This window comes from Muscardinus avellanarius (assembly GCF_963383645.1).
Source record: "Muscardinus avellanarius genome assembly, chromosome: 13".
Classification (NCBI taxonomy): Eukaryota; Metazoa; Chordata; class Mammalia; order Rodentia; family Gliridae; genus Muscardinus; species Muscardinus avellanarius.
The window spans coordinates 91,060,717-91,085,780 of NC_137799.1; the positions used below are offsets into that span (position 1 = coordinate 91,060,717).

The following is a 25,064-nucleotide window of genomic DNA, read 5'->3' on the forward strand; positions in this document are numbered from 1 at the left end:
TACAAATGTGGGCCACCATGTCCATTCAAGGCAAAAGTTCTAAAAGGAAGGAAGTAGAATTACATTTGATGGGGCCATTGAAACCCTGCGGTCATGACTGTTGTTGCCAAGACTCCGAGATCAAGAAAACATGGGCAGCTTTAAGGTCAGGGATTTTGTGAGGAAAGTAAATCAAGGAAGGATAAGAAGCTGTGTACAAAAGGGAGCAGGTGCTGCGTTATTAACCAGGATTAGTGTCACTTGGGTTTCTAGCACTGGCCTAGTTGAGTTCAGTGGCGGCTTCTCAAGGAGTCCGCATCCTCCAGAGGTGGGAGGCAGAGGCAGGAGACAGAGAAAGAGGGACAGCGCAGAGTGTGCAGAGCCTGGGGCAAGGGAAGGGAAAGTCGCTTGGGGAAAGCGAGGCTAACTCACGCGGCACAGGTCTCGGCAGAGTGAGCCCTGAGGAGACACAGTGGCGAGATGGTGTGAGCAGGCTTTTGGCCACCTGCTGGCTGGGTCGCCTCAGTCAAGTCTCACAGGTGTCCCCATGAGGGTCTTGAACTGGCCCAGTCGGCAGGAGGACGGCAATAGAGTAAGTATAGAAAGCTCTTAGCCAGGAGCAAACAGGGAGTGGTCAGTAAGGAGATGCCTGATTCCACTAGTGGCCATTTCTACTGTCACACCAGCTGCTCAGTAAGAGAAATCGGAAGAGACGAGTCTGAGAAATGCAGGAAGTCGGCAATCACTCTGGTAGGACCCTCAGGAAATGTTCTTATGCTGTGTCTGCCTAGGAAGACGCAAGAGTGCAGTGAGACCCATCGCCATTGGTTGGTGAAGGAAAGCAAGTGGTTCCTTCTTTTACATTGACTAGGGGCACGCACGGAGGGGGAATTTGTAAGATCGTGGACCTAAAGGGTCAGAGGCCCCGCTAGTAACAGCCGGGAGACACGGGCTGTCCAGAAAGGACCACTCAGTGCTGGGGCCTCATAAATGGAGATCTCTGATCCACTTCTCTCAGGAACCTCTGCCCTTGGGGGTCTGAGTTAAGTCTCCATGCCCTGTCTGACTCTGATGTCTATTTTCATTAAAATATGGCTGGTTCTCATCTTGAAAGAGCAGCCAAGGTACTGCCTGTGATATCATGGTAGATGGGATAACACAGGAGAAACAAAAGGTATTGGAGGCAGACGGGCCACCTGCCCCTGTTGGCCTCAGTTTCCTTACCTGTAAAAGGGGTATAATATGTGTCACAAGGATAAGTGTGAGGATTGTCTTGAGGCAAGGTCATCAATAACTGCCGTCCAGCAACTCACTGTCTCAGCCCTACTTTCCTCTGTGTTTCCTCCGTTCAGAAATCCTTGGGGGTGTGATGACATACCTTTTGTGTGCTGGCAACACGCAGGCCTCTCTCTTGTCCTCCCATTTCCCAGGGTGCTGCAGGGAGGAGTTTGTACAGAAAACCAGTCCCAGCTAGCTTCACACATCTGCTGGAAGCTTCTGACAGGGTTCAGTCTAAGGGACCAGTAATCACCCTGAGAAGTGTGGAAGGGAGGGCACTGTTATTTTAGAGGCATCGTCCCATGGCTGGTGCCCCTGGATCTTTTACCACCTGTAGTCTCGTGGGGACGTGTGAGGTGTAGAGTTTGGTTCTCCTTGGCCGCGATGGGTCTCCATTTTCTGCTTTCCCCGTGGGTGGGATTAGGAGTATGTGGCCAATGCTAGGAATTCAGAGACAACCCCGGTGCTTTCTCCTACGTCAACACAATTTTAGTGTAGTTGATGAGACACAGGATGGAGGTAGATTTGCGATTTGTCTCATCAGATCTCACTAGCAAAGAGAAAAAAAGTTGGTTTGGGTTGCCTTGGGCTACTTCTCTCTTCCAAAAATGGTGCCTTCCAAAGAGGGACCCATAATGAATCTCCATGTATTCACCTGGAGGCAACTGGTGCCTCTCTGTGCTCAGGGCCCATGTGCATTAGCAGCAACTCCATGCTTTCACTTCCTGGCTCTGTGAGCCACTCCCCTGCCTCCCCCAAGCCTCCCAAAGGAGCAGGCCCTTGGCTCTTCCTGGGCATTCTGCACAAGGGGTAAAGCAGTTGAAAGAATCTGCTCAACTCTGGAAACAACCTGCTCACTTCCCCTAAGCCAGGGTGCCTGGAGTGCATTTTCACCTCTGGAAATATGTTCCCCTGGAAGAGAGGGAATACATTTCTATTTCCCAGACTCCAGGAGAACCTGGCCAGGGAAAGTGGAGGCTGCTGAGCTCACTTTCTTGGCATTCCTCTTATGAAAGTGTTCAGAGGACTCCCTGGCCTCCTTTTACAGAAGGACTTTCTGCTCAAAGAAATTCATTCAGGGGCTTCCTCCATAAGAGAACCCTATTCACACCCAGAAGCAAGCAGGAAAATGAGTTTCCAGCAAAAGGGAGACACACTTACCCCCTGTGCTAATATGGAGCGCGCCAGGCTTCGTGGGGCCACTGGGGAAGGCTGGAGGACAGGGCTCTCGGAGGTGGCCTTCTACAAGCCTGCGGACCTTCATCTACCCTAAGGATCAGGATCACGCTCAGCTGTTGAGACTGGCCTCAGGCATGTGATCCTCAGCTGTGCTAGAGTTACAGGCATCCAACACCATGCTGGGCTAGAGAAAGCCTTTTTATTTGCAAAGCCTTTCGCATGAAAGGCCACCAAGTACTTTACAAACACAATCTCAATTCCTCTTCACAGGGATGCTTTTAGGAAAGTGCAGATTAGAGATCCTATCTTCATTTTATGAAATGAAGAAACAGACCCAGAAAGGTTATGTAACCCACTTGAGGTCACATAGCTACTTTGTTAGGAGTGGATTTAAATTCAGTTCTGATACCCGGTTTGGCCTTTGTACTTACTACCAGACTTCTCACCTGCAGGGAGAGATTTGGAGCCGAAGAAAGCCCCAAGCAATTCCTCATTGTTTTTACTCAGTACAATAAGAGGCAGTTGGGAGCTCTGGTTTGGGAAGAGGGGAGTGTGTTGAGACTTGCCTTGTCTAAAAATAGGAAGCCTTTCTCTCAGGAATGGAAAGATCCCACTATTTAGACAGAAGGGACTCAGAGATAACCTAGCATAATATCCCTTTGTATTTTGGACCAGTGACAGGGTTGCAGATTAGAGAAGTCAAAGGCTTCTCAGGTCATTTGTAAATCAAAGAAAGGGAGAGTCTCTTGTGTGCTAGAGCTGAGGTGGAAGGGGAAACCAGGCTGAACAGTTCATGGTGGGGGGACTGGATGTGGCAGGAAAAACTGTGAGCATATTTTTTCTTGGCTAATTCTGGCTTTCTCACTTTCAAACACTCCTATAGCTCTGGAACTCTGCAGATGACACCATTGGCTTTACATTTTACTTAAAGCCTTCTATATTTATTTCAAATATTTCAAAATGTCTCCCAGAGAGCCTTTCCTTCTTTATTTTCCTTTGCAAGGGAGGAGCCTTTGAGCACACCAGGGCAGAGCTCAGCACTGCAAACCAGGCCTTAATTCCTTGCCCTACAGCGCCCCCTCAGGCCATCAGGGGAGGTGCTGCCTGTCTTGGCTCAGGGCAGGAGCGCAGATCTGGGACTGCCCATTGCTAATGGCAACATGGAAGCACACGCCACTGTCTAGATGCCCTAAGTCATTCCATAGCTGGAGAAAAGCCAGGTGTATAAGACAGGAGAAAAGAAGATTAAAAATACTATCATTCTACCCTACCGCATAGTATAAAGAATCAAACTTTTCTTAGTCCAAGAATCAATGTGTCCTGATTCAAGAGCTCCCCTGTGCGCTGCCCACAGCTGGGGCACTGTTGAGCCAGAAGCCAGCAGGGGTGTAAGCAAAGGTAGCTTTCCCTGGGGATGAATGTGCAGGCTGGGAGCCCCTGGGGCTATGCTGCGTTAGGCATGAGAAAGTCCAGGGCAGCCTCAAGACGCCGTGGTGCCCACTCACCAGGTGGACTGAGGAGATACCAACTGCCCGGCTCTGGCAGGTGGGGAGTTCCGAGGTGGGGGTCCCCTGGCTGGGCTCTGGGGTGCTCTGTGCAGACTGCTTGTGGAGAGGGGCGGGCGTCCATCTGTCTGCAGTAGGACAGCTGACTTCTCCCAGCAGTCTGGTTTTGCTAGAGTCACCTCGGCCTCTCGGGGATCAGAGGCTCTGGCCAGCGCCCGACCCCCGCTGGGTTCCAGAACCCCTAAATGTAAAGCCCTCTGTGTGTGGCGGAGACGGGAACCGTTCCAGCCCGCTTGGTCCCGGGCACTCCACGCCCTGGGGAAGCGAAGCACCCACCTGGGTCTCCCCCTGGTGCTAAGGGCGCGTCCCGACTGTTCTCCGCAGGGCACACGGACCCGACGCGGTGCTCATGGCCGAGGGCACCCCGCCCGCCGAGCTGACCCAGTCGCAGATGCTGCACATTGCTCAGCAGATCGCCGCGGGCATGGTCTACCTGGCATCCCAGCACTTCGTGCACCGCGACCTGGCCACCCGGAACTGCCTGGTCGGGGAGAACCTGCTGGTGAAGATCGGGGACTTCGGGATGTCCCGGGACGTGTACAGCACCGACTACTACAGGGTGAGTGGCCGCGCGACCTGTCCGGAGAAGTCCCTCTGGGTTGGCTTGCTTGGGCTGCCTGAACAAAATACCCAGAAATTTCTCTCTGGAGCCTGGCTTGCAAGAGCAAGGTGGTCGCAGGTCTGGTTCCTTCTGAGGCGTTTTCCCTTGTACGCAGATACTGTGTCCTCACATCCTATTACGATCCTTATTTATTTATGTATTTATTTATATGTAGGTATATGAGCCCATGATGGCTCTTCTTAGGTCCAGGTCTCTTCTTGTAAGGACAGCGTCAGACTGGAATAAGGCCAATCATGTCTTTAAAGTCGTCTTCCCAGATATGCTTAACATTTTGTGATACAGCAGGCAAGGTCTTGAACATATGAATCAGGGGCCAGGTGCACAATGCAGGCCCTCCTGACACTCCTTGTCTTTCCAGACAGCATTGGGCTTCTCCAAGAGGAAAGTCCTGCACAAGAGCTTCCAGGGAAGCCTGAGAACTTAGGCAGAGTATTCCTACAGACCACAAGGTTAAAGGATTTGAGGGTTAGCTTTGATTCTGTGAACTTTTCTCTGGGGCCTTGACTGGAAGTTTGAACTAAGATGAATTAGTTGACGGGAATGATAGTAGCATAGCCAGCGGCCTCACCTCTGGCTGCTCCTAGCTCCACGCAGCCGCCATCCAGGTGACTGAGGGGGGAGTTACCGGCGGTGGGTCAAGGCGGCTGGGTCCTGACTATGTTAGGCTTGTTTACTGAGCTGCTGGAATTCAGGTATGAGAGAAAAGGGCCATTTCTGGAGCCCTCCATGGGGGGTTGGAGAGCTGTTCCACGACCTCAGAACCTTCAGGAGATTTTCTTGTTCTTGTTGCTTGAACTTCCAGGAGAGAGGAAGGAGACTAACAGTGAGCAGGATGCTGTAGACATACAAGACATAGATGCTGTCTTGCTCCAAAGGGCAGGGTGGTGAAGACGAAGCTTCCCTCACTTAGCTCTGCTCTGGTAATTCACTTTGGAGGAGTGCCTTCTGGGTGTGCTTCCTCCGCCATGCCTGCAGCCTCACTGATCTCCAGGGCTCTGCATTTTAGCAGAGCCAACTTTGCTACTAGCTTTGTATTCTTCTTTGAAGAGTTTTGGGCCATTTCCTCATTTGTAGCCTTGACCAACACCACTTACGCTTTGTGTAGCAAGAAGGATTAGAGACCAAATTGACAAATTGACACCCAGAATTCTCTTGAATGTATTTTCAGGGGATATGAGCACGGTCTTAATTTCAAATGTTCAAAATGGAGGCTGAAAGCCTCTGTCTTGAGTCTTGAAATGATTAGCTTATCCCAGATACCTAAAACTTGGAAGATATTTTTACTCCCCAATAAATGCATGTGCTTTATTAGTTGATTCTGCTTCTTTGGGAGAGGTAGGTATGGGGTATTTCTCAGTCTCAGGACACAAAGAAACACATGGCTGCATCTCTGGGGAAGAACTTTGTTAAGCTTTATGAGTATCTAAGGGAGAAACATGTGGCCCAATCAACAACTCTCTCCTTAGCAGTAAGTTAATAAAGGTTTCAAAGTGTTTGGAAGAAAGTACTCCATAAATGTTTCAATCTCACTATTGCTCAAATAAATAAAGATATACTTTAGCTTCAAAACCAGGACTGAACTAAGTATAACCCAATATCCTCCTCTGTAAGAATTTCTATAAAAATAATTCAGAAAACAAATACAGAAAGTTTCAACAATAAAAAGATAAATCACCAAAAAGCACATGAAAATATGCTTAATCTCATTAGTCATTGGGAAATGTAAAGAAAATCTACAGTAAGATCTCACTTCATCCCCACTGGGCTGAATGTAATGAAAAGATAGAAATTAACAAGGATTGGTGAGGACATGGAGAAATTGAAACCCTCATGGCTTGCTGATGGGAACATAAAATGATGCGACTGCTTTGGGAAAGAGTCTGGTGGTTCTTCAAAAGGTTCAGCATGGAGACATCATGTAACACAGCAATCTACTCCTAGGTATGTGACCAAGATAATTCAAATTATATGCAAAGGCACAAGATGTTAAAAGGAGAATGAATACCTGGGATTGCATTAAACTGAAGAGCTTCTGTACAGCAAAGGAAACTATCAAGAACCTCAACAGAGAGCTAATGGAATCGGAAAAAAATTTTGCCAATTCTTCCTCCAATAGAGGACTAATATCTAGAATATACAGGGAACTCAAGAAACTCAATGATAAGAAAACAGATAACCCAATTTAAAGAATGGGCAAGTGAGCTAAATAGATACCTCACAAAAGAAGAAATTCAAATGGCCAATAAATGTAAGAAAAAATGCTCAATATCATTAGCAATCAGAAAAATGCAAATCTGCCAGGCGTGGTGGCACACGCTTGTAATCTCTACACTTGGGAGGCGGAGACAGGAGGATCGCGCAGGTTCGAAGCCAGCTACGCTGGCTTAAGAGACCCTGTTTCCAAATTTAAAAAAAAGTATAAAAATAGGTCTGGGAGTGTAGCCCGGAGGTAGAAGGGTTTCCAGGAACCCCAGTACCACCAAAGGAAAAAAAGAAAGATGCAAATCAAAATTACCCTGAGATTTCACCTAAATCCAAATAGAATGGCAATCATTCAAAACACAAACAAGAACAAATGCTGGTAAGAATGTGGAGAGGTGGGAACTCTAGTACGTTGTTGGTGGGATTGCAAATTAATGCAGCCACTTTGGAAAACAGTATGGAAGATCTTCAGAAGAACAGAAATGAATCTACCTTGGGTTCAGCAATGCCACTTCTGGGTATCTACCTAAAAGACTGGAAACCAAACTACCAAAATAATGCATGTGTATCTATGGTCATAGCTGCACAATTCACCATAGCCAAACTATGGAACCAGCCAAGATGTCCATCAACAGATGATTGGATTACAAAACTATGGGATATGTACACAATGGAATTTACTCAGCCATAAAGAGCAAAATCATGTCATTTTCAGGACATGGATAGAACTGGAGAACATTATGCTAAGAGAGATTAGTCAAATACAAAACAAAAAAAATTGGATGCTCTTCCTAATATCTGGAAGTTAGGGAGAGAAAGGGTCATAGGAGGGACTGTAGATGAAGGAGGAGAAATCATAGATTAGCAAATTAAGCGACCTGAGGGGGATGGAGGAAGAGGGAATTTTTTTTTCTTTTGGTGGTACTGGGGTTCCTGGAAGCCCTTCTACCTCCGGGCTACACTCCCAGACCTATTTTTACATTTTTATTGGGAAACAGGGTCTCCTAAACCAGCGTGTGCGGCTGGCTTCGAACCTGCGCGATCTTCCTGTTTCTGCCTCCCAAGCACGGGCATTACAAGCCTGCGCCACCATGCCCGGCTGGAAATTTTCTTAATGTACATAACATACATTCATAAACATATCAAAGTCAATCATGAGGAGGGAGGGGGAGGGAATGGGTGGGAATTGGGGAAGGGCTGAATGAGTTAAGAGGTCTGACAACACACCAGTAAAAAATTAAAAAGAAAAACTATTATATGCTCACACCAAAATTTGTGCACACATATTCACTGAAGCATTATTCTTAATCACCAAAGGGCACAAACAACTTGTGTCCAAAGTGTGGCAATTCATGGAATGAAATATTCAACTATAAAAAGGAATAACATACGGATTCATCCTGCGGCATGGGTAAACCTTCAAAACAGTATGCTAGGTGAAAATGTCCAGAATAGGAAAATCTTAGAGAAACAAGAAGTTCATTAGTCTCCCAGGGGCTAGAGGAAAGGGAGATTGAGGAGTGACTGGTATTCGGTGCCAAATTTCTTTTTGGAGTGACAGAAATGTTCCAGAACTACACAGTAGTGAGGGTTGTGCAACAGTGTGGGTATAAACCACAGAATAAAACCCTGCAGTGTGCGCTGTAAAAAGGTAAATATGGCGTGTGAATTATAATCTCAAAAAAGAAATGAGTCCTACAAAGAAAATACCAGTAAAAAGTGTTCACTGGGAACATCAGGAGTTAATCTTGGTCATTTACATATTATTAAAGCACTGACCTTTGTGACCCACCATGACTTTATTTTATTTTTTATTTTTTAATTTTACTGCTAATATACATCATAGTGAAATTTGGAGTGACAGAATCATACATGTCCACAGCTCTTGGTCTGCTTCCTGTCACATCCTCCCCTCCTCCCTTCCTCCCCATCCATGTTCATGAAATTGGTAGTAATACCTTCATATATTTTATTATAATTCATTAAAAAGAAAACCCTCCACTTAGGAGACGAGATCTTGAAGTACTTCCTGCCGAATTGATGGGAGGAAATAATGATTCCAGCTCCCTTATTTGTTCACTGTTCCTGGAACCATTCTGGTCATTAAGAGATGGGCTTCACGTGTCACATTTATTTCATCTTCCCTGCCCCGTGCTCCTTACTCAGTCATACTTGCAGAGTTTTTAACATTGTGTTTTCCTGTTTGCTTGGTTTGCCCCACTCAGCTTGAGGAGAAAGAAGCAGCCTTGCATTGGCCTCTGTTTCAGGTGGGGATGGGAGGAGGGGGAGGCCGGGGAAGCAGGGAAAGGCAGATCTGAGACCCAAGAATCCATAGCAACCTAGGAAAACAAAGAAATTGTGGATTTTTTTTTTTTTTTGCCATCTCCAAGACTTTTCCATGACGCTCCACCTTTCCATTTCAGGGGCATGTTGAGAGGGATATTTTTGCTTTTTGAAATAGCATATTAGTGGGGCCCATTCTGTTGAGTTCATCAAGGGAACAAGCAGAAGGTATTGCTCAGTTATGTAAGAGAGCTCCGGTGTCTGTGGTGATTGTGTCAGAGCACTCTTGCTTTCACTGGAGTTGTTCCCTGATTGAATCATTTGGCAGGGTATCCCTACAGCCATCCTCACGGTGGTGTCTCTTCACCCTCTGTCCCCCATCGCTGGATCGTGTGATCACCTCTAGGTTCAGGTTTCTTCCTCTCATCTCTGGAACCCAACTCCAAGGAGAGGAGCTACTGTAGCTGATATGGGCTGCCACCACCAGGGTCAAAAATTCTTTCTGCAACAATGATCGGGGCTCATGGCAGCCTGTTATCTTGTATGGAAGCGTGGTGATCAGGACGGAGTCGGCTTGATTGGGAAGTAACATGTCCCTCAGCTTTACAGAAGAACTCGTCCCACTCAAAGCCTGAGCCTTCTGCTCCTGTGCACGGCCTTGTGGCGTGCACGGCCTTGTGGCGTGGCCAGGGCTCTGTGCGATCCTTTGGGGGAGCTGGTGGGAGCTGTTCCCCCACTGTGAGGGAGCTGGCCCCACCAGGTTGTGGCAGCCTTGGGGCTTCCAATCAGTCGCATCTGAGCTAATCATACCCTCCAGAGAAAGGGAGAAATCATAATGCTACAATTGCACAGAAACCGGCCTGACATGGCGGGTCCAAAATTACTCTAGCATTGATGTTCTCTGAATTGTTTTAATTAGCAGCTCTGCAGTACCAGTCTTCTCATTTTGTTTCTCATTCCTCCCCTCCACTGGCAAAAAAAAATGATACTTAGGAAAGATCTGGACCAGAGTCCTGTCACATTCTGCCTGTATGTGGCTGTCATTGTACCACTGTGGATCCACTGAAAAGTCATTTTTTTTAATGTGCTCTTTGGTGGTTTCCAGTGTTGGAGTCTTAGTGTGTTTAAGAGGAACAAGAGCTGGTGATGAGTACCCAAACTTCTGAAACCCTAGCTCTCAAGTCTTACTCTAGCTCAGGCTTTAACTTGATGTTGAGGTTATAAGAAATCCTATCTTTTACTTCATCTTCCATTTAAGAAAATCAGAACAGGTTTATAGTAGACATTTAAAGACGCAAACGAATATAAAATGGCTAATCAAGGCCATGGTCAGAATCCAAAGTGTTAAAATCCTATCAAGAATGAAATTTAAAAAGTCCTTGTTGGGTGCTCAATACCAGTTTATAATCTGAAGGAGTAAAGAAAACGGGGTGCGTTAAAAACCAACTGATATAATAAACAGCCACAAAACTGATTTGAGCTCAACACCTCGTCAACCTCAGGCTGCCCACCCTGGAGTGAGGAAATTGGTGAACTAGAAAAAGGTGTCTTGACCACACGAGGAAGGAGAAAGTTTAGATAATTTACAAACTGGACAAGCAGATTTAAGAAAAAAAATCAAGAATTCACTCTCATCCCTTGGTCTTTTAAGGACTATTTTTATGTAATGTGAACATTTCTAGAGAGGTTGGTAGACAGACAGATGGACTCATCCTTGTAATGTTGCAGTGCCCTGAGTGAGGCGCATCCTGAGGGGAAGTCAGTGTCACGGCCTCCCTCCCTTAGTACAGGCAGAGTAATTGCTCACAAACCTCTGCTCTCACTGATTCATACACACAGGCCTTACGGTGTAGAGCATCTTGCCTCATATCTAGCTCATATCTGTGTCTCTTTTTACTAGTATGAGTGAAGACGGAGGACAAGTCTTACACATCCTTGTGTCTATACAAACTGGCACACTGCATGACACATGCTAGGTGGTTAGGAAATGATTGTTGAGTAAAATATCCATTAGGACAAGCTCCTTTTGGTGCTGGTTATTGAACCCAGAGAGGAGCTATTGCTGAACCACACACCCCCAGCCTTTGGAATTTTTTGTGTTCTTATTTTTGAAACAGGATTATGCTAAGTTACTGCATTCTGGCCTGAAACTTGGGATCCTCTGGTCTCAGCCTCCCTTCCCAAGTAATAGGATTGCAGGCCTGGGTCACTGTGCCTGGCTAAAAAATACCTATTTGAGTGTAGTTTTCAGCCATGCGGATCATTCCGGAAGATGCTCAGATTCACATTTGCGTCTGGCTCTGAAGCTAAGAGCTCTGACTTCAGGAAGTGTATCTAGGCATTTAGAGACATCCTAATCTCAGACAGTTCCATTGTAGTAAAAAGTCCAGGGCTAAAATTCACTTCCACTTATTGCTATAGGAAGTATACCATGTCAAGAACACTTGAAACCAGACACGATGTGCATTTTAAGGAACAAGTCAATCCCTTCCTGAAATAGAGGTGCCCTTGTGTTATTAATGCTCATTTGCACATATCATTTCCTGGTTTTCTCTGTCACTAATATAGTACTTAGACCCTTAACATGAACTAGTACAGACCTTGTTTGAGCTCTTTTGATTAAAGTGGCCTCAGAACCATAAGAGGTTGTTTATTTTATGAAATCATCTTCAATCCATGCCTCAACACTTAAGCACAGTTCAGAGGAACCTGTCTGCCAGGGAGAAATCAGAACATCGAGTTCAGACTAATTCTATATTAAACTAGATTTGCATAAATTGTTTCAAGATTCTAAATTGGTTTAATTTTTATTCATGCTTTCCTAAGAATTTTTTACATATGCTTTGGAGCTGCGACAGGGCGAGTGTGAGAGTCCTCTTATTCATTCATTTATTCAGCATGTATTTATGAAACAACTACTGTGTGCCAGATGCTATGGTAGATACAGAAGGCATCCAGATATAAAAGAAAAAAAAGCACATGCAATCCTGTTGGACACTGCAATACAGTGGATACATGATGCAAGAGAGATATCTACTGGGAACCCCAAAGAGGAAGACTCCAGCCTACTTTGGGAAATCAGAGTATGTTTCAAAGGCATAGCATTCAAGCTGGTGTTTAAGATGACATAAACTCTAAATTATTGTATCGGCAAGGAGTCCCTGTGTGAGGATGGGAAGGGAGGCATGTGATGTATCATCTAAAGAGAGATGGCAGGGCAAGCATCCCAGTGTGTGGTCAAAGAATGGAGACTCCTTCACCATAAGTTTGAGGCTCTTAAAGCAAATATCAGATTCCACAAGGGCCTATTTGCCATGCTAAAGACCTTGGACTTCACCCTTCTGGCTGCCACTGGCAGATTTTCCTGCAGGGAATGACATAGGAGATTGCATTCAGATATGTCATCTGATATATGATAAAACATTCTCCCAGCAGCAACCCAACCCATAGCTCTTTGACTTACCTAGAGCAATGTCTCTCAAACTGCATCCCTGAGCTGCCAGTGCCGTGCTTCAGGACAAGAGAATGCTGGTGACAGGCAAGCGGTCTTCTTCCTTGCCGCGGAACTCCTTTTAACAAGAGCTGCAGAAAGTCTCGAGGCCAGTATGGAAGAGCGGGTGTAGAGATGCGCTGCCCAGGTCCTCTCTCCCACACATTTCCCCTTCTACTATCCTACTAGCTATTCTCCTCTTTCACGTAAAGTCCTTCTTGTTTCCTCTTTTCTCTCTAATTTCCACATATGCAACTGGATGATCCCGCTTAGCCTAATAGTCCCTAGTTCTATCCATTTTCCTGAAATGACATGATTTTGTTCTTCTTTATGGCTGAGTAGCATTCTATTATATGTATGTAACAGATTTTTATCATCCATTCACTTGTGGGTGGACACCTAGGTTGGTTCCATAACTGGACTATTGTGAATTGTGCTGCTGTGACACGGATATGCTTGTATCACTACAGCAGTCCAAGGAGCGGTACAGCTGAATCAAATGGTGGTTCCGCTCCTAGTCTTCTGAGGAGCCTCCATACTGATCTCCATAGTGGCTGTACTCATTTGCATTCCCACCAACAGTGTATAATAGATCTTATTTCCCCACATCCTCACCAGCATTTATTATTGTTTGGATTCTTGTTGATTGACATTTTAATTACAGTGAGAATCTCAGTGTAGTGTTGACTTGCATTTCCGTGATTGCTAATGACGGTGAACATTTTTTCATGTATTTATTGGCTATTTGTGTTTCTTTTTTTGAGAAGTGTCTGTTCAGTTTAGTTGCCCATTTTTAATGGGTTGTGTTTTGTATTAAGTTTTAAAGTTCTCCATTCTAGTTATTAGTCCTCTCTCAGAAAAGTAGCCGGCAAAGGTATAATCTTTCCAAGAGCATCCCCTCTTTGAAGACTTCATTTTATATCTCAGCCTCCAGAAGTAGGTTGATACTAAGGGCTGAGCTCACTTGACCGAGATCGATAATTTGTAACCAAGAACCTAGAAAAAACTGGGATTTGATTACCAGGAAGACGGAAATGAATGGCTTTGGGGTAAGCCAGAAAATAATCTGTCATGCTGACCTTATGCATCATGAGAGCCTTAATTTCTTTATTTTCAATGAGTTTTTGCCTTTGAAAGTTTTTTTTTTTAGAAAAACAAATTGAAATGACACGTAATCACTGGTAAAAAGAAAGTGCCGGATCTCTCAGTGAGCAATGTTCACTCCTGTAGATGTAATGCTTTTTCCCCCACTCTGGCTTCTTTTAAGATTCTCTTTGCCATTCTTGGGCAGTTTGATTATGATATGCCTTGTGAGACTTTCATTCATATTTCCTGTGCTTGCACTCATTGGATGTCTTGACTCTCGAGGCCTTACGGGTCTCATTGGTTTAGAGACACCGGGGACTGTTATTTGTCCAACGTTTCTTCTGTTTTTCGCACAAAGCAGCTCCAGCTTCACTTACTGAGCCACTCGCTATTTTTACGTGGCCTATCGAGCTTCTTTCATAATTTTGGATTCTCTTTTCGCTGTTTCGTTTTGAGGTATCTATTGTTATGTCTTCAATTTCAGTAATCCTTCTTCCTTCCTAATTTTCCCATTACGCCTATTTGGCTGTTTACTTCACCTTTTGCATTTTTATTTTTAAAAGTTCAATATGAGTCTTTTCTTATTATCCCCGTGTCTAGTTAACTTTGTAAGCATCTGAAGTACAGCTACAATGAGTATTTCAGTGTATTTGTCAGTAATTCTAACATCTGTATCAATCCTGAATCAATTTTTAATTGATGGAGTTTTCTCTTCATTATGGGTCATGTTTACTATTTCTACATGTGCCTGGTAATTTTGGATTGGATGTCAGACATTGTGTCAATTTTATCTTATTGAATATTGAATATTCTTGCACACACACACACATACACACACACACACACACAATTTTATACTGGGGATTTAACACTGAGTTATTCCACCTCTGAGCTACATGTCCAGTCAGTCCTTATTTTTTATTTTGAAACAGAGTCCTGCTAAATTACTGAGGCTGGTCTTGAACCTGAATACTCCTGTCTCAGCCTCCCAAGTTACAGGTGTGTGCCACAGTGCCTAGATTGGTATTCCTATAAATATTTTAAGGTTTGTTTTGGAATCCAGTTTGGTCCCTTTGTGCGATGCTGTTGATTATTTGGCAGTACCAGAGCAATGCGGACTTAAGGGCTATTGATAAACTCCTGTTGAGGCATGAGCCGACTGTGTACTCCACCCCAACCCCACCAGTCATGCAGCATCCATGAGAGACCTGTGGGAGCACGCAGGTCCTTCGGGTAGTTTCTCCAGCCATGGATCGTGTCTTCACATGTACTCTCTGATCTGTTTGTATTCAGCTCGGCATTCAAGGAGCACCCTCTGTAGGTGTTCAGAGGTTCCTCTGGGTACAGTTCTACCTTTGTGGTATTCTCTCCTTTCAGCTCTAGCCACCTTGAACTCCCTAGAATTCCAAACCTATCTTAAACCTAGGGATCTACCTGGATTCCTCTCTCTGTCTTTTTCAATGGATTAATATGAAGCAACCACAAGCTGGGTGTGATAGTGAATGCCTCTAGTCTCAGTACTTGGGAGGCTGAGACAGGAAGATTACAGGTTTGAGGCTAGCCTCAACACTGTAGCAAGGTCCTCAGCAACTTAATGAGGCCCTATTTCAAAACATAAAATAAATTTTAAAAAGCTAAAAGGTATGTAGCTCAGAGGTAGAATGTCCCTGGGTTCAATCCCACAATATACGTGTGTGTGTGTGTGTGTGTGTGTGTGTGTGTGTGTGTGCCCAGTCCCCAGTACAATAGACATGTATATATATACTTTATCATATTTGCTTCTTATTTCTCAGGAATCACTATCTTTCATTACCTTTATCTAGTGTCATGAAACAGTTCTTATATTCAGCCATTTTTTCAGTTGTTTCACATGAGAAAACACATCTCGTCTCTGTTATTTAATTTTTCCTAGAAGCAGAAATCAGTTGCCATCTCTCTTGGAGATGAATATGTCATTTCAAAAATCTATCAGTGAGCTACTTATAATCTGCAGTAAAGGAAAACAAGTTCTTTCGTCTCTTTAAAATAGCTACTTCCTGTGAAGGTTTTTCCTCCTTTTAATTAAATAGCTTGCATTTACATAATACTTCTACAATTAAAGTTTTTCTGCCTACACAGATTATCACTTAAGTAGGAGAGTAGATGTTTTTCTATCTCCAGTGAGTATTGAAAAGAGGGAATTAGCCTCGCCTACTTGTCACCTCTGAGAGATTCCCTAGGCTCAGAATATGAATGGTTCAACCAGCATTGCAACAATAATGTCTGGGCAGAAAATAAATAATACCCCAGATTTTTCAAATTCTCCCACAGTTTTTGCTCTCTGGTCAGAGGTCAGGGTTGGACGGATGAAATGGCTGGATAAATCCAAGATGGCGCTCTATAAACTGTTCTTGTCCATGCTTCCTCAGAGTGTATATACTGAATAAGGTGTATTTCTTGTCCTTAAAGAAATTTCACATTTTCTGGGGAGAAGATGCAAAAATAAATCACTTTGATATCAGACACTGAGCTTCATGTGGTAGAGAACAGGGAGAAATTGATTCGTGAGATGAGTTGAGGGGAACTCTAGAAAGTTTATGGAAATAATTTGAGTTTGTCCTGAGCCTTAAAGAGAGAGTTACAGGAATGGTTATGAATGTTTGTACTCTCGGTACTTGGGAGGCTCTGACAGGAGGATTGAAGGTTTAAGGTGAGCATCAGTAAGTTAGTGAGGCCCTTGGCAACTTAGAAAGACCCTATTTCAAAATAAAAATAAAAAAAGACTGGGAGTGTAGCTCAGAAATAAAATACCCCTGGGTTCAATCCCCACTATCAAAAATAAGTAAATAAAATAATAAATAAAGGAAGAAAGCAAGCATCCGAAGCAGGTGGGGTATGGCTAAGCATGCAGACTGTTGCATGTAACAAGTTATAATCAAGACAAGCTGTCCTGATAACCAGTGCTGAGTGGGAGACTGCAGATGTTCTCATTTGAAACCCCAAATGCCTCATGCAGTGCTAGGCAGTTTCTGATTCCCACTGATCATGGCAGTTGCCTGAATGGAGACTCCAACAATGGTTGTATAATAATCTTGGAAGTCAGTCAAAACAAAAGAGGCTGTCCAATGTCCTGGAATGTTCAGGATGGAAATCACGCCCAAGGCCAACCATGACTTGACTTCATCTCTTGACTTTCCACAACCCTATTAACATTCTGTCCTCAAACCTCTGGTTGGTCTGTTTGTCCACCCACAAGGAACTCTAAGACCCCAAGAGGTTGTTACCACAGCCTAACAAACTGGATTCTCAGGAAGACATTGAAACAGGCAGTGTGCCTTGCGCAGGGCTGCCACAGCTCTCCTTGATCACACCTGTGACCTGATGATTAAACCTAGGCTTAAACAGAGCCCGAGGAGTTGTTCCCCTGCCCAGGAAAACAAATCCTAAACTGGGGGCCACTAGGAGAACTATCGGAGTTGCTCATGCAATCTGACCGTGAGAACATTTCTCAAGTGCTTCTCATGCTAATGGAGGCGTAGCAATATTGTCTTACCTGGTCTATAAAATTCTCTATATAGGCCTCCACGTTTCACTACACATCTGACTGCCTTGAAGTGTTTTGGCTTCTTATTGTTGTTTGTTTTGTTGTTTTTCAAAATCTTGATTCCTGGACCTTATCACCTTATCCTCCATATCCTGACTTAGCATCTCAGGGTCATTCTGTCTCTGAGCTACACCCTCAGTCCCTTTTTTATTTTGAAACAAGTTTTCTCTAGGTTGCTAAGTGTCTCTTTAAGTTGTATTTATTTATTTATTTATTTATTTATTTATTTATTTATTTATTTATTTTGGTGGTACTGGGGATGGAACCCAGGGGCCTTCTACCTCCAGGCTATGCTCTCAGACCTATTTTATATTTTATTTGGAAACAGGGTCTCAAGCCAGCTCCGGCTGGCTTCGAATCTGTGCGATCCTCCTGTCTCTGCAAGTGTGCACCACCACGCCTGGCTGGAAATTTATTATTTTTAATAAGTTTCTTAGGCAAGACTCATGTGTGGTCAAAGGTAAGAACCAGCCGGGCGTGGTGGCACATGCTTGTGATCTCAGCATTCAGGAGGCTGATACAGGGCATCGCGGTTCACGGTCAGCCTCAGCTACTTAGTAAGGCCCTTTGCAACTCAGTGAGACCCTGTTTCCAAATAAAGAATAAAAAATAGGGCAGGGAGTGTAACTCGGATGTAAAATGCCCCTGGGTTCCATCCCCAGTACCACACACACAAAAATTAAAAAGTAAGAACCATTATATTGGTCCTGCTCAGGAACATCTAAAGAAAGTAACTAAGGACATTACATGGTCTTATCCCTATTTTAGATTCAAAAGGTAACTTTATAACCAATTTTATTATCAGCTTCCAAGATAGGATAGATAGTTGCTATTAGGAATTCTCTCCAAAATATGATCTTTTGTTTTTCTTATGAATATATTATAATAATTGATGGATTTTCAGGACTTAAAATGGGAAAGCTCCTTTGAATTTTAATCACCAGCATTCAGTCATATTATCATCTCTTTTTTCAGTTAATGATATATATTACGCATGTGATGACATATGCAAAAAAATTTCAAAAAGTTTTTCAGTGCATCTTTAATTGTTGAGCAGATAAGATAGTATAATGGGGGAGGGACTTCCCTGAGGCATAGAAGAGTGTGGCTGCCCAGATTCACTGAACCCTGGCATTTTGAGTGATCCCAGGATCTACCTCTCATGATCAGATGGATAATGAAATGCTCTTCGAGGATCTCCTCTCTCATCCTAGGAGGTGAACTTGGCCCTTTCTCTGGGCTCCTATTGCCTGTGATAGCATGAGGAAAGAGAGACAAGGATACACAGCAGGTTGAAAGTGACGCCTCTTGCCTCTGGAGAAGCCAACATCAGAATAGCAGCCCCTCCTGCCAGGCGCCAGCGCTGGTCTAGGCAGACCCCTGCTGGCCTCCTCTGTCACTACATGGTTGTACATCTGAGTGGGCGACTGGTGGGGGCCTTGTGCAGGAGAAGCAAGAAAAGGCTTGTGAAAAGAATCAAACAGCTTGTCAAGGTATCCTTGTGGGTGTCTGTATTGAAGTGTCACAGTATGAAGGCTTTTTATTAGCAGCTATTTTAGAATTCTAGCACTGAAATGGGACAGCTTCTTCCCTTACATGGCATTTCCAGGCTGGCTTCCTCCCTCACAGCCCTCTCATAAGGGGGCGGAGAACATGACGCTGGGATCCTTTGACGGCGGAGCCTGGTTCTGTGGCCCACGTCCTCAGCCCTGGAGATAATTTGGTTCATTCACATGTTGCTGATGACGGAGATACGGGAGCGGAGGATGAGGAGTGGAGACTCCTGCCTCGCCTTTGTGTATTGTACGCAGACATTGCTGGGTTTTGAAAGGGTGTGAAGGGATGGATGCCCCAGGTCGAGGGCACAGAAGGAGCCTTCACTGAAAGGGGGATCGTAGGGGAGTGGAGTCCTTTACCAGCGTGCATTCCTGCAGCTTCTGTTCAGCAGGTGCTCAAATTCTTCCCAGCTCTTTTCTGGCAAGTAGTGAATTTGTTTTGGGAAAATGTGTTAAACTTCATCGTAGGAGATAGTTTTGAACTAAAAAGACTCCTGTTAATGCTGCACAGGGTCGATGTTGGGTCTGGTAAAGAAAACTAACATGTTTGGCCTCCTTTTCTATCTCAGTTTGACATGTAGCCGTCTTGACCCTCTGTTAATCATGAAGATGAGGAAACTGGTATCTGGAGGTGAAAGCACTCTTCTGAGGAGCTGTGGCTTTTTCTGGAGGCAGAGCTGGCATCTGAACCCCTGTTCTCCAAGGAAAAATCCAGGCTCTTTCTGCTCTGAAACCTTCCTGATGCTTTTTGCATAGTCCAGGCGTCTCTTGACTTGTGCCTGGGGGGTGGAAAAGGTTTTGCCTGGTGTTTTATCAGAGCTCCACCCTTTGTGATCTTAAACACAGGCTTCATCTTAAACAGAAGCTGACTATGTAGAACAAAGTTATATTTTGTTGTTGGTCAGGGGAGGAAATGGGATATTTGATATTCAGAACCAAATAGTCTGTCCTCTTTGCTTTAAAGATAGAACCCAGACCTTTCATCCAACCTGGTAGCTCTCTAGTTTTGGGTGCTAAATTGCCATATCTGACTCATATGACCGGCAGCAGAGGGACCTGGATCTAGCCTTGCCTTCAATGTGCATCCAGAGTGCAGCAAACTTGATCAACTTTTATGAATCTTAATATTCCTAGCAGTAAAGTGCTAAAGAAGGACGTTCTGCCCGCTACTGAGTTCTACCATGAAGCCCACATGGAAAGTGCATCCTTCTAGATAAGTATAAGTTAGCTTTTGCATCCTCATGACCCGGCTTTTGCGTGCCCGGCAAGAACAAGTTTAAGAAGGAAGCGTCTATTATGGTCCATGGTTTCAGAGGTTCAGTCCTTGTTCTCCAAGGCAGTAACATTATGGTGGCAGGGTATGGCAGAGGAAAATGACTCCTGGCAGCCAGGAAGTAGAGAGGAAGAGGAAGAGACCCAGGGCAGATAGAGCCCCCACGGCCACACCCGCACTGACCCACCTCACCCTCTGGCTCTACTGCCTGTAATTACCACCCAATAAGTCTATTCAAATGATTAATCTATCATTAGATTATCCACTGATGAGATTAGAGCCCTGATTCAATTCTCTCACCTTTATAGGTACTGTTGTCTTGCCAACCCATGGCTTTTCTGGGGAATGCCTTGTATCCAAACATAGCAAGGGCTAAGTTATTGTTACTATTAGTATTTTCATTGGTGAACAGATCAAAGCAGAAACCCGCAGTTACAGAATCCCTCTGCCTTCCATGTTTGAAGGAATGTTCTCTCAGGTAAACATCCTGAATCAGAGATGGGTTCTCAGGAATGTGAGCACCATCTCAAATATAAAGAGTGATTCTAAGGTTCTGCTGCCAGGCCACACACGCTACTCATCACTCTTCCTTCTCTTCCTGTCTTTATGGCGCACGTCCTACTGGTATTCCGCAAGCGCTATTCAGAAACCCTGGAGGACTTGCCCAGGTCCCTGGCTTCCTGCTGATCTGTATTCTGTGTTTCTTCCACTATGTCCTTCAAGGCAACTTTAGCTGCTACTACTGAAAGCATATTTTAACCCTGTTTGATATGCTTCCTCTTTCTCTTTGTGGTTGGTTCAAAACCCTCATCACTTATTTACCTTTTGTTAGCTACTCTGAGTCATATCTATTTGCCTGAGCATGAAACACTTGTGACAAAGGGAAGCCATAGTCATGTAAGCCACACAGGTTGCAGAATTGGACTTGGATAGCATAGGATAGAGCTCTTCCCTTTAACAGTGGGGAAGACTAGGAACTCCTACCCCTGGGGAGGTTTTAAAATGAATAAAATAATATATATATACAGTTGCAAATGACTAGAGCCACATTGCAACACTTATAAAATAGTGAAAATGTGATGTAGTAACACATGTGGGTTTGTTAAAACATGAAATCATGAGATTTTGTTTCAGGTCTAATAACTACCATAATTTAAAAGTGGTGAACATAAAAGATGTTTTGAGATAACTACAATAATGTGACATGAAGATATTTGATTTCTATGGATAACAGCATCATAGATTCTGCAGATATTATTGAGATTTGTTGCCTACATTAATATTGAAGTAAACACTAAATTTTTGTTAGAAATTCATGAAAAATTAGATACAATCTAAATTTACAGAATCCCTATGAGTCAAACCCATGTAGAATCTGTGCATCACAGGTAAAGGACCCTTACTTTAGAACACTGCAGAACAGGGTAGGCAATTGAAAGCTCAACTAACTGAGAACCTTCTAGAGCATCAGAAGCATGGAGGTGGGGATAGGATAGTAGCAAAAAGAACCTAGACTCCGAAGCCAGACTTCCGCTTACTATGTGACCTTGAGCAAGCTACCTAACGAGTAATACTTTCTTAAAGAGATGCGATAAGAATTTAGTATACCATAAGCAGTACCTACCTCATAGTGGGCACTTTACATGTCAGCTGTCACTCTTATAATTATGCCTGAACATATAAGACATCACAGGAATCAAGAGCATTTGAGAGAACCAGCAGTGGGCAGGGCAGTGTGAGGCAAGACACATACATGCTGGTGTTTAATCCGCTGTGAGTTCAGCCCACATCTCTCCACCTCTCCAGGGGACTGGAAGGGGCTTTGCCAAGAGCCTTACTGAAGTCAGTACACTTCTGCCCATGGCCATCCCTCACCCTGTCCAGCGAGTTTACTTGCAAGGTACTTGATGGTCACTTGCCATGAATACATATATTTTCATGCTTTTATTATGCTGCAATTATATGTTATAGTGAAGTTCAATGTGATACAAACATACATGTACAGAACTCTTGGTGTACTTCTCTTCCTCCCGTACCACTGACCCCTGGCCGCTCCCTGCACATGCTAGTGCAACTTGCAGCTATACCTTTATATATTGCCATAGCGTTAATTGGGCCACGTTCTTCCTCAGGCTTCCTCTTCCATTCCCCATGCTCCTCCTCCCTCCCCTGGTCCAGCTTCCATCATTCTACTGGTGTCTCTCCACATTATTTAAAATCCCTTATGTTCCCTATTTTCTCTCTAGTTTCCACATGTAAGAGACAACATACAACCTTTGACTTTCTTATCTCATTTCACATAATATTCTCTAGTTTTGTTCATTTATATGCAAATGGGTATGCATGTATCATTACTCTGACTATTATTCTTTTGAAAAGATGATGAGTCTTATAGCTGGGTCGTATGGTGGTTTCATTCCTAGTGTTTTGAGGAATCTCCATGCCGATGTCCTTAGGCGCTGTAGCAATTTCAACTAACAGTGGAAAAGAGTTCCTACTTCCCCACATTCTCACCGGAATTTGTTACTGTGTGTGTTCTTGATGGTTGCCAATCAAATTGGAGTTGAAATGCATGCTTGCTCCTGGTCATTCCTGCCTTCTTTTTAAGAGCCCTGAAGCCATCTTTACAGTTCCTATTAAATCAATCTGGAGCCAAGGTCAAGTTTATGGAATCCTATTTATTTACTCTCTTCTGTAAATCATGTCAGTCTCTGTTCATCTCTTCCATCATGTTCACTTTATCCTTTTTTCCTCTCATATTGTCTGCACGAATACTAAATTCATGGTGGTAAAGAAAATAGGCTGGGGCATTATGTAGGTATGGCTGGAGACATAGATACTTTTATTTATTTTTTTTTAAAGAGAAAACACAGCTGGGTGTGGTGGTGCACATTTGTAATCCCAGCATTCAGGAGGCAGAGACCTGAGGATCACGGTTCATGGACAGCATCAGCTACTTAGCAAGGCCCTTCACAACTCAGTGAGACCCTGTTTCAAAAAATAAAAAGACAAAAGACATAGGGTTGGGTGCAGCTCAGAGGGAAAATGCCCCAGAGAGAGAGGGAGGGAGGGAGGGAGGGAGGGAGGGAGAGAGAGAGAGAGAGAGAGAGAGAGAGAGAGAGAGAGAGAGAAAGAGAAGCAAGTGACATTCATATGAAAAGTTAAGTATAAGAAGAACAATAAAATGACTTAAAGCATTAAGGAGATTTGGAGGCTAAAAATCTGAGGCAAAGAATTATGAAGGGTATGACATGTGAGTGACACTTTCACATACATATACTATTCTTTCTTTCTTTTCTTTCCTTTTTTTTTCTTTTTATTTGGTATTGGGAATTGAACCCAGAAGCGTTTCACCTCTGAGTTTTTTAATATTTTTATGTTGAAAGAAGATCCTGCTAAGTTGCAAAAGCTAGATCTGAACCTACAATTCTCCTGTCTCAGCCTCCCAAGCACAGGGATGTTGTGTGTCTTCATGCCAGGCTTCACAAATAACATGACTGGAGAAATGTCAGGGATTACTGGGCAGGTACTACTTCATGATAGAATAGGGGAGAAGACATAAACAGAACAAAAGACAAAAATCACATAATCGTTTCAATAGATGCTGAAAAAGCATCGACAAAATCCAACACCCATTTATGCTAAAAGCACTGCAGAGAATTAGAATGGAAGGAACATACCTCAACATCATAATGGCAATATACAATAGGCCCACAGTCAACATCATATTAAATGGAAAAAAGTTTGAAAATTCCCCCTTCAAACAAGAATTAGACAAGGATGTCCATTATCACAAATTCTTTTCAATATGGTACTTGAGACTCTAGCTAAAGCAATAATAGAAGAAAAGGAAATCAAGGGAGTACAAATAGGAAAAGAACTAAAACTATCACTATTTGCAGATGGCATGATACTATGATTAGAAGACCCAGCAAACTCAGTCAAGAAGCTTACAGAATTGATCAACAAATTTAGCAAAGTGTCTGGATACAAAATCAATCTTAAAAAATCAAAAGCTTTCCTGTTATACCAACCATAAATCCACTGAAAAAGAAATCTAGAGAAAACTTACACTTAGGATATTCCACAAAAATGTACATAGAAATAAACCTAACCAAGGTGGTAAAAGACCTCTACAAAGAAAATTATAGGACATTGAAAAAAGACATCAAAGAAGACCCCAGAAGATGAAAAGATAATCCATGTTGTTGGATATGCAGAATAAATATAATCAAAATGGCCATTCTTTCAAAAGTGACCTATAGATTCAATGCAATACACATTAAATTACCAATGCCATTCTTCACAGACATAGAAAAATCAGTCCTTAAATGTATTTGGAACAACAACAACAATAATAAAAAAAAACCAGAAAAACTAAAGTAGTTCTTAGCAATAAAACCATGAAGGAGGCATAATAATATCTGACTTCAAACTATACTACAAAGCCATAGTAATAAAAACAGCATGATGGTGGCACAAAAACAAATATATAGACCAATAGAGAAGAATAGAAGACTCAGAAACAAATTTCCACATGTAAAGCCAATTGAGTTTTTCAAAGGAGCCAAAAATATATACTGGAAAAGATATAGACTCTTCAACAAGTGTTGGAAAAAAATGGCTATCCATATGCAGAAAAATGAAAATAAACCCCATTTTCTCACCCTGCACAAGGGTCAATTCAAGATGGACCAAAGACTTAGAAATCAGACCACAGATTTTGCAGCTCCTTGAAGAGAGCATAGGTCCAAAACTGCAACACATAGGCACAGTTGAACACTTTCTCAACAAGACCCCAAATGCATAAGAAACTAAAAGGCAGATCGATACATGGGATTGCATTACACTGAAGAGCTTCTGTACAGCAAAGGAAATTATCAAGAACCTCAACAGAGAGCCGACAGAATGGGAGAAAAATTTTGCCAACTATGCCTCCGATAGAGGACTAAAATATAGAATATACAG

At 43.4% G+C, this 25,064-nt stretch overlaps 1 protein-coding gene across 1 annotated transcript in view; it reads left to right on the top strand.

Moving 5' to 3' along the window:
* The window catches only part of NTRK2 (neurotrophic receptor tyrosine kinase 2), a gene marked incomplete at both ends in the record, with an annotated part of 373,926 nt that overhangs the window by 301,100 nt on the left and 47,762 nt on the right, over nt 1-25,064 (top strand). Inside the window, one exon of the mRNA XM_080709003.1 lies at nt 4,326-4,560. Coding sequence (XP_080565129.1) covers nt 4,326-4,560 — 235 coding nt within the window. The remainder of the gene's footprint in view (nt 1-4,325; nt 4,561-25,064) is intronic.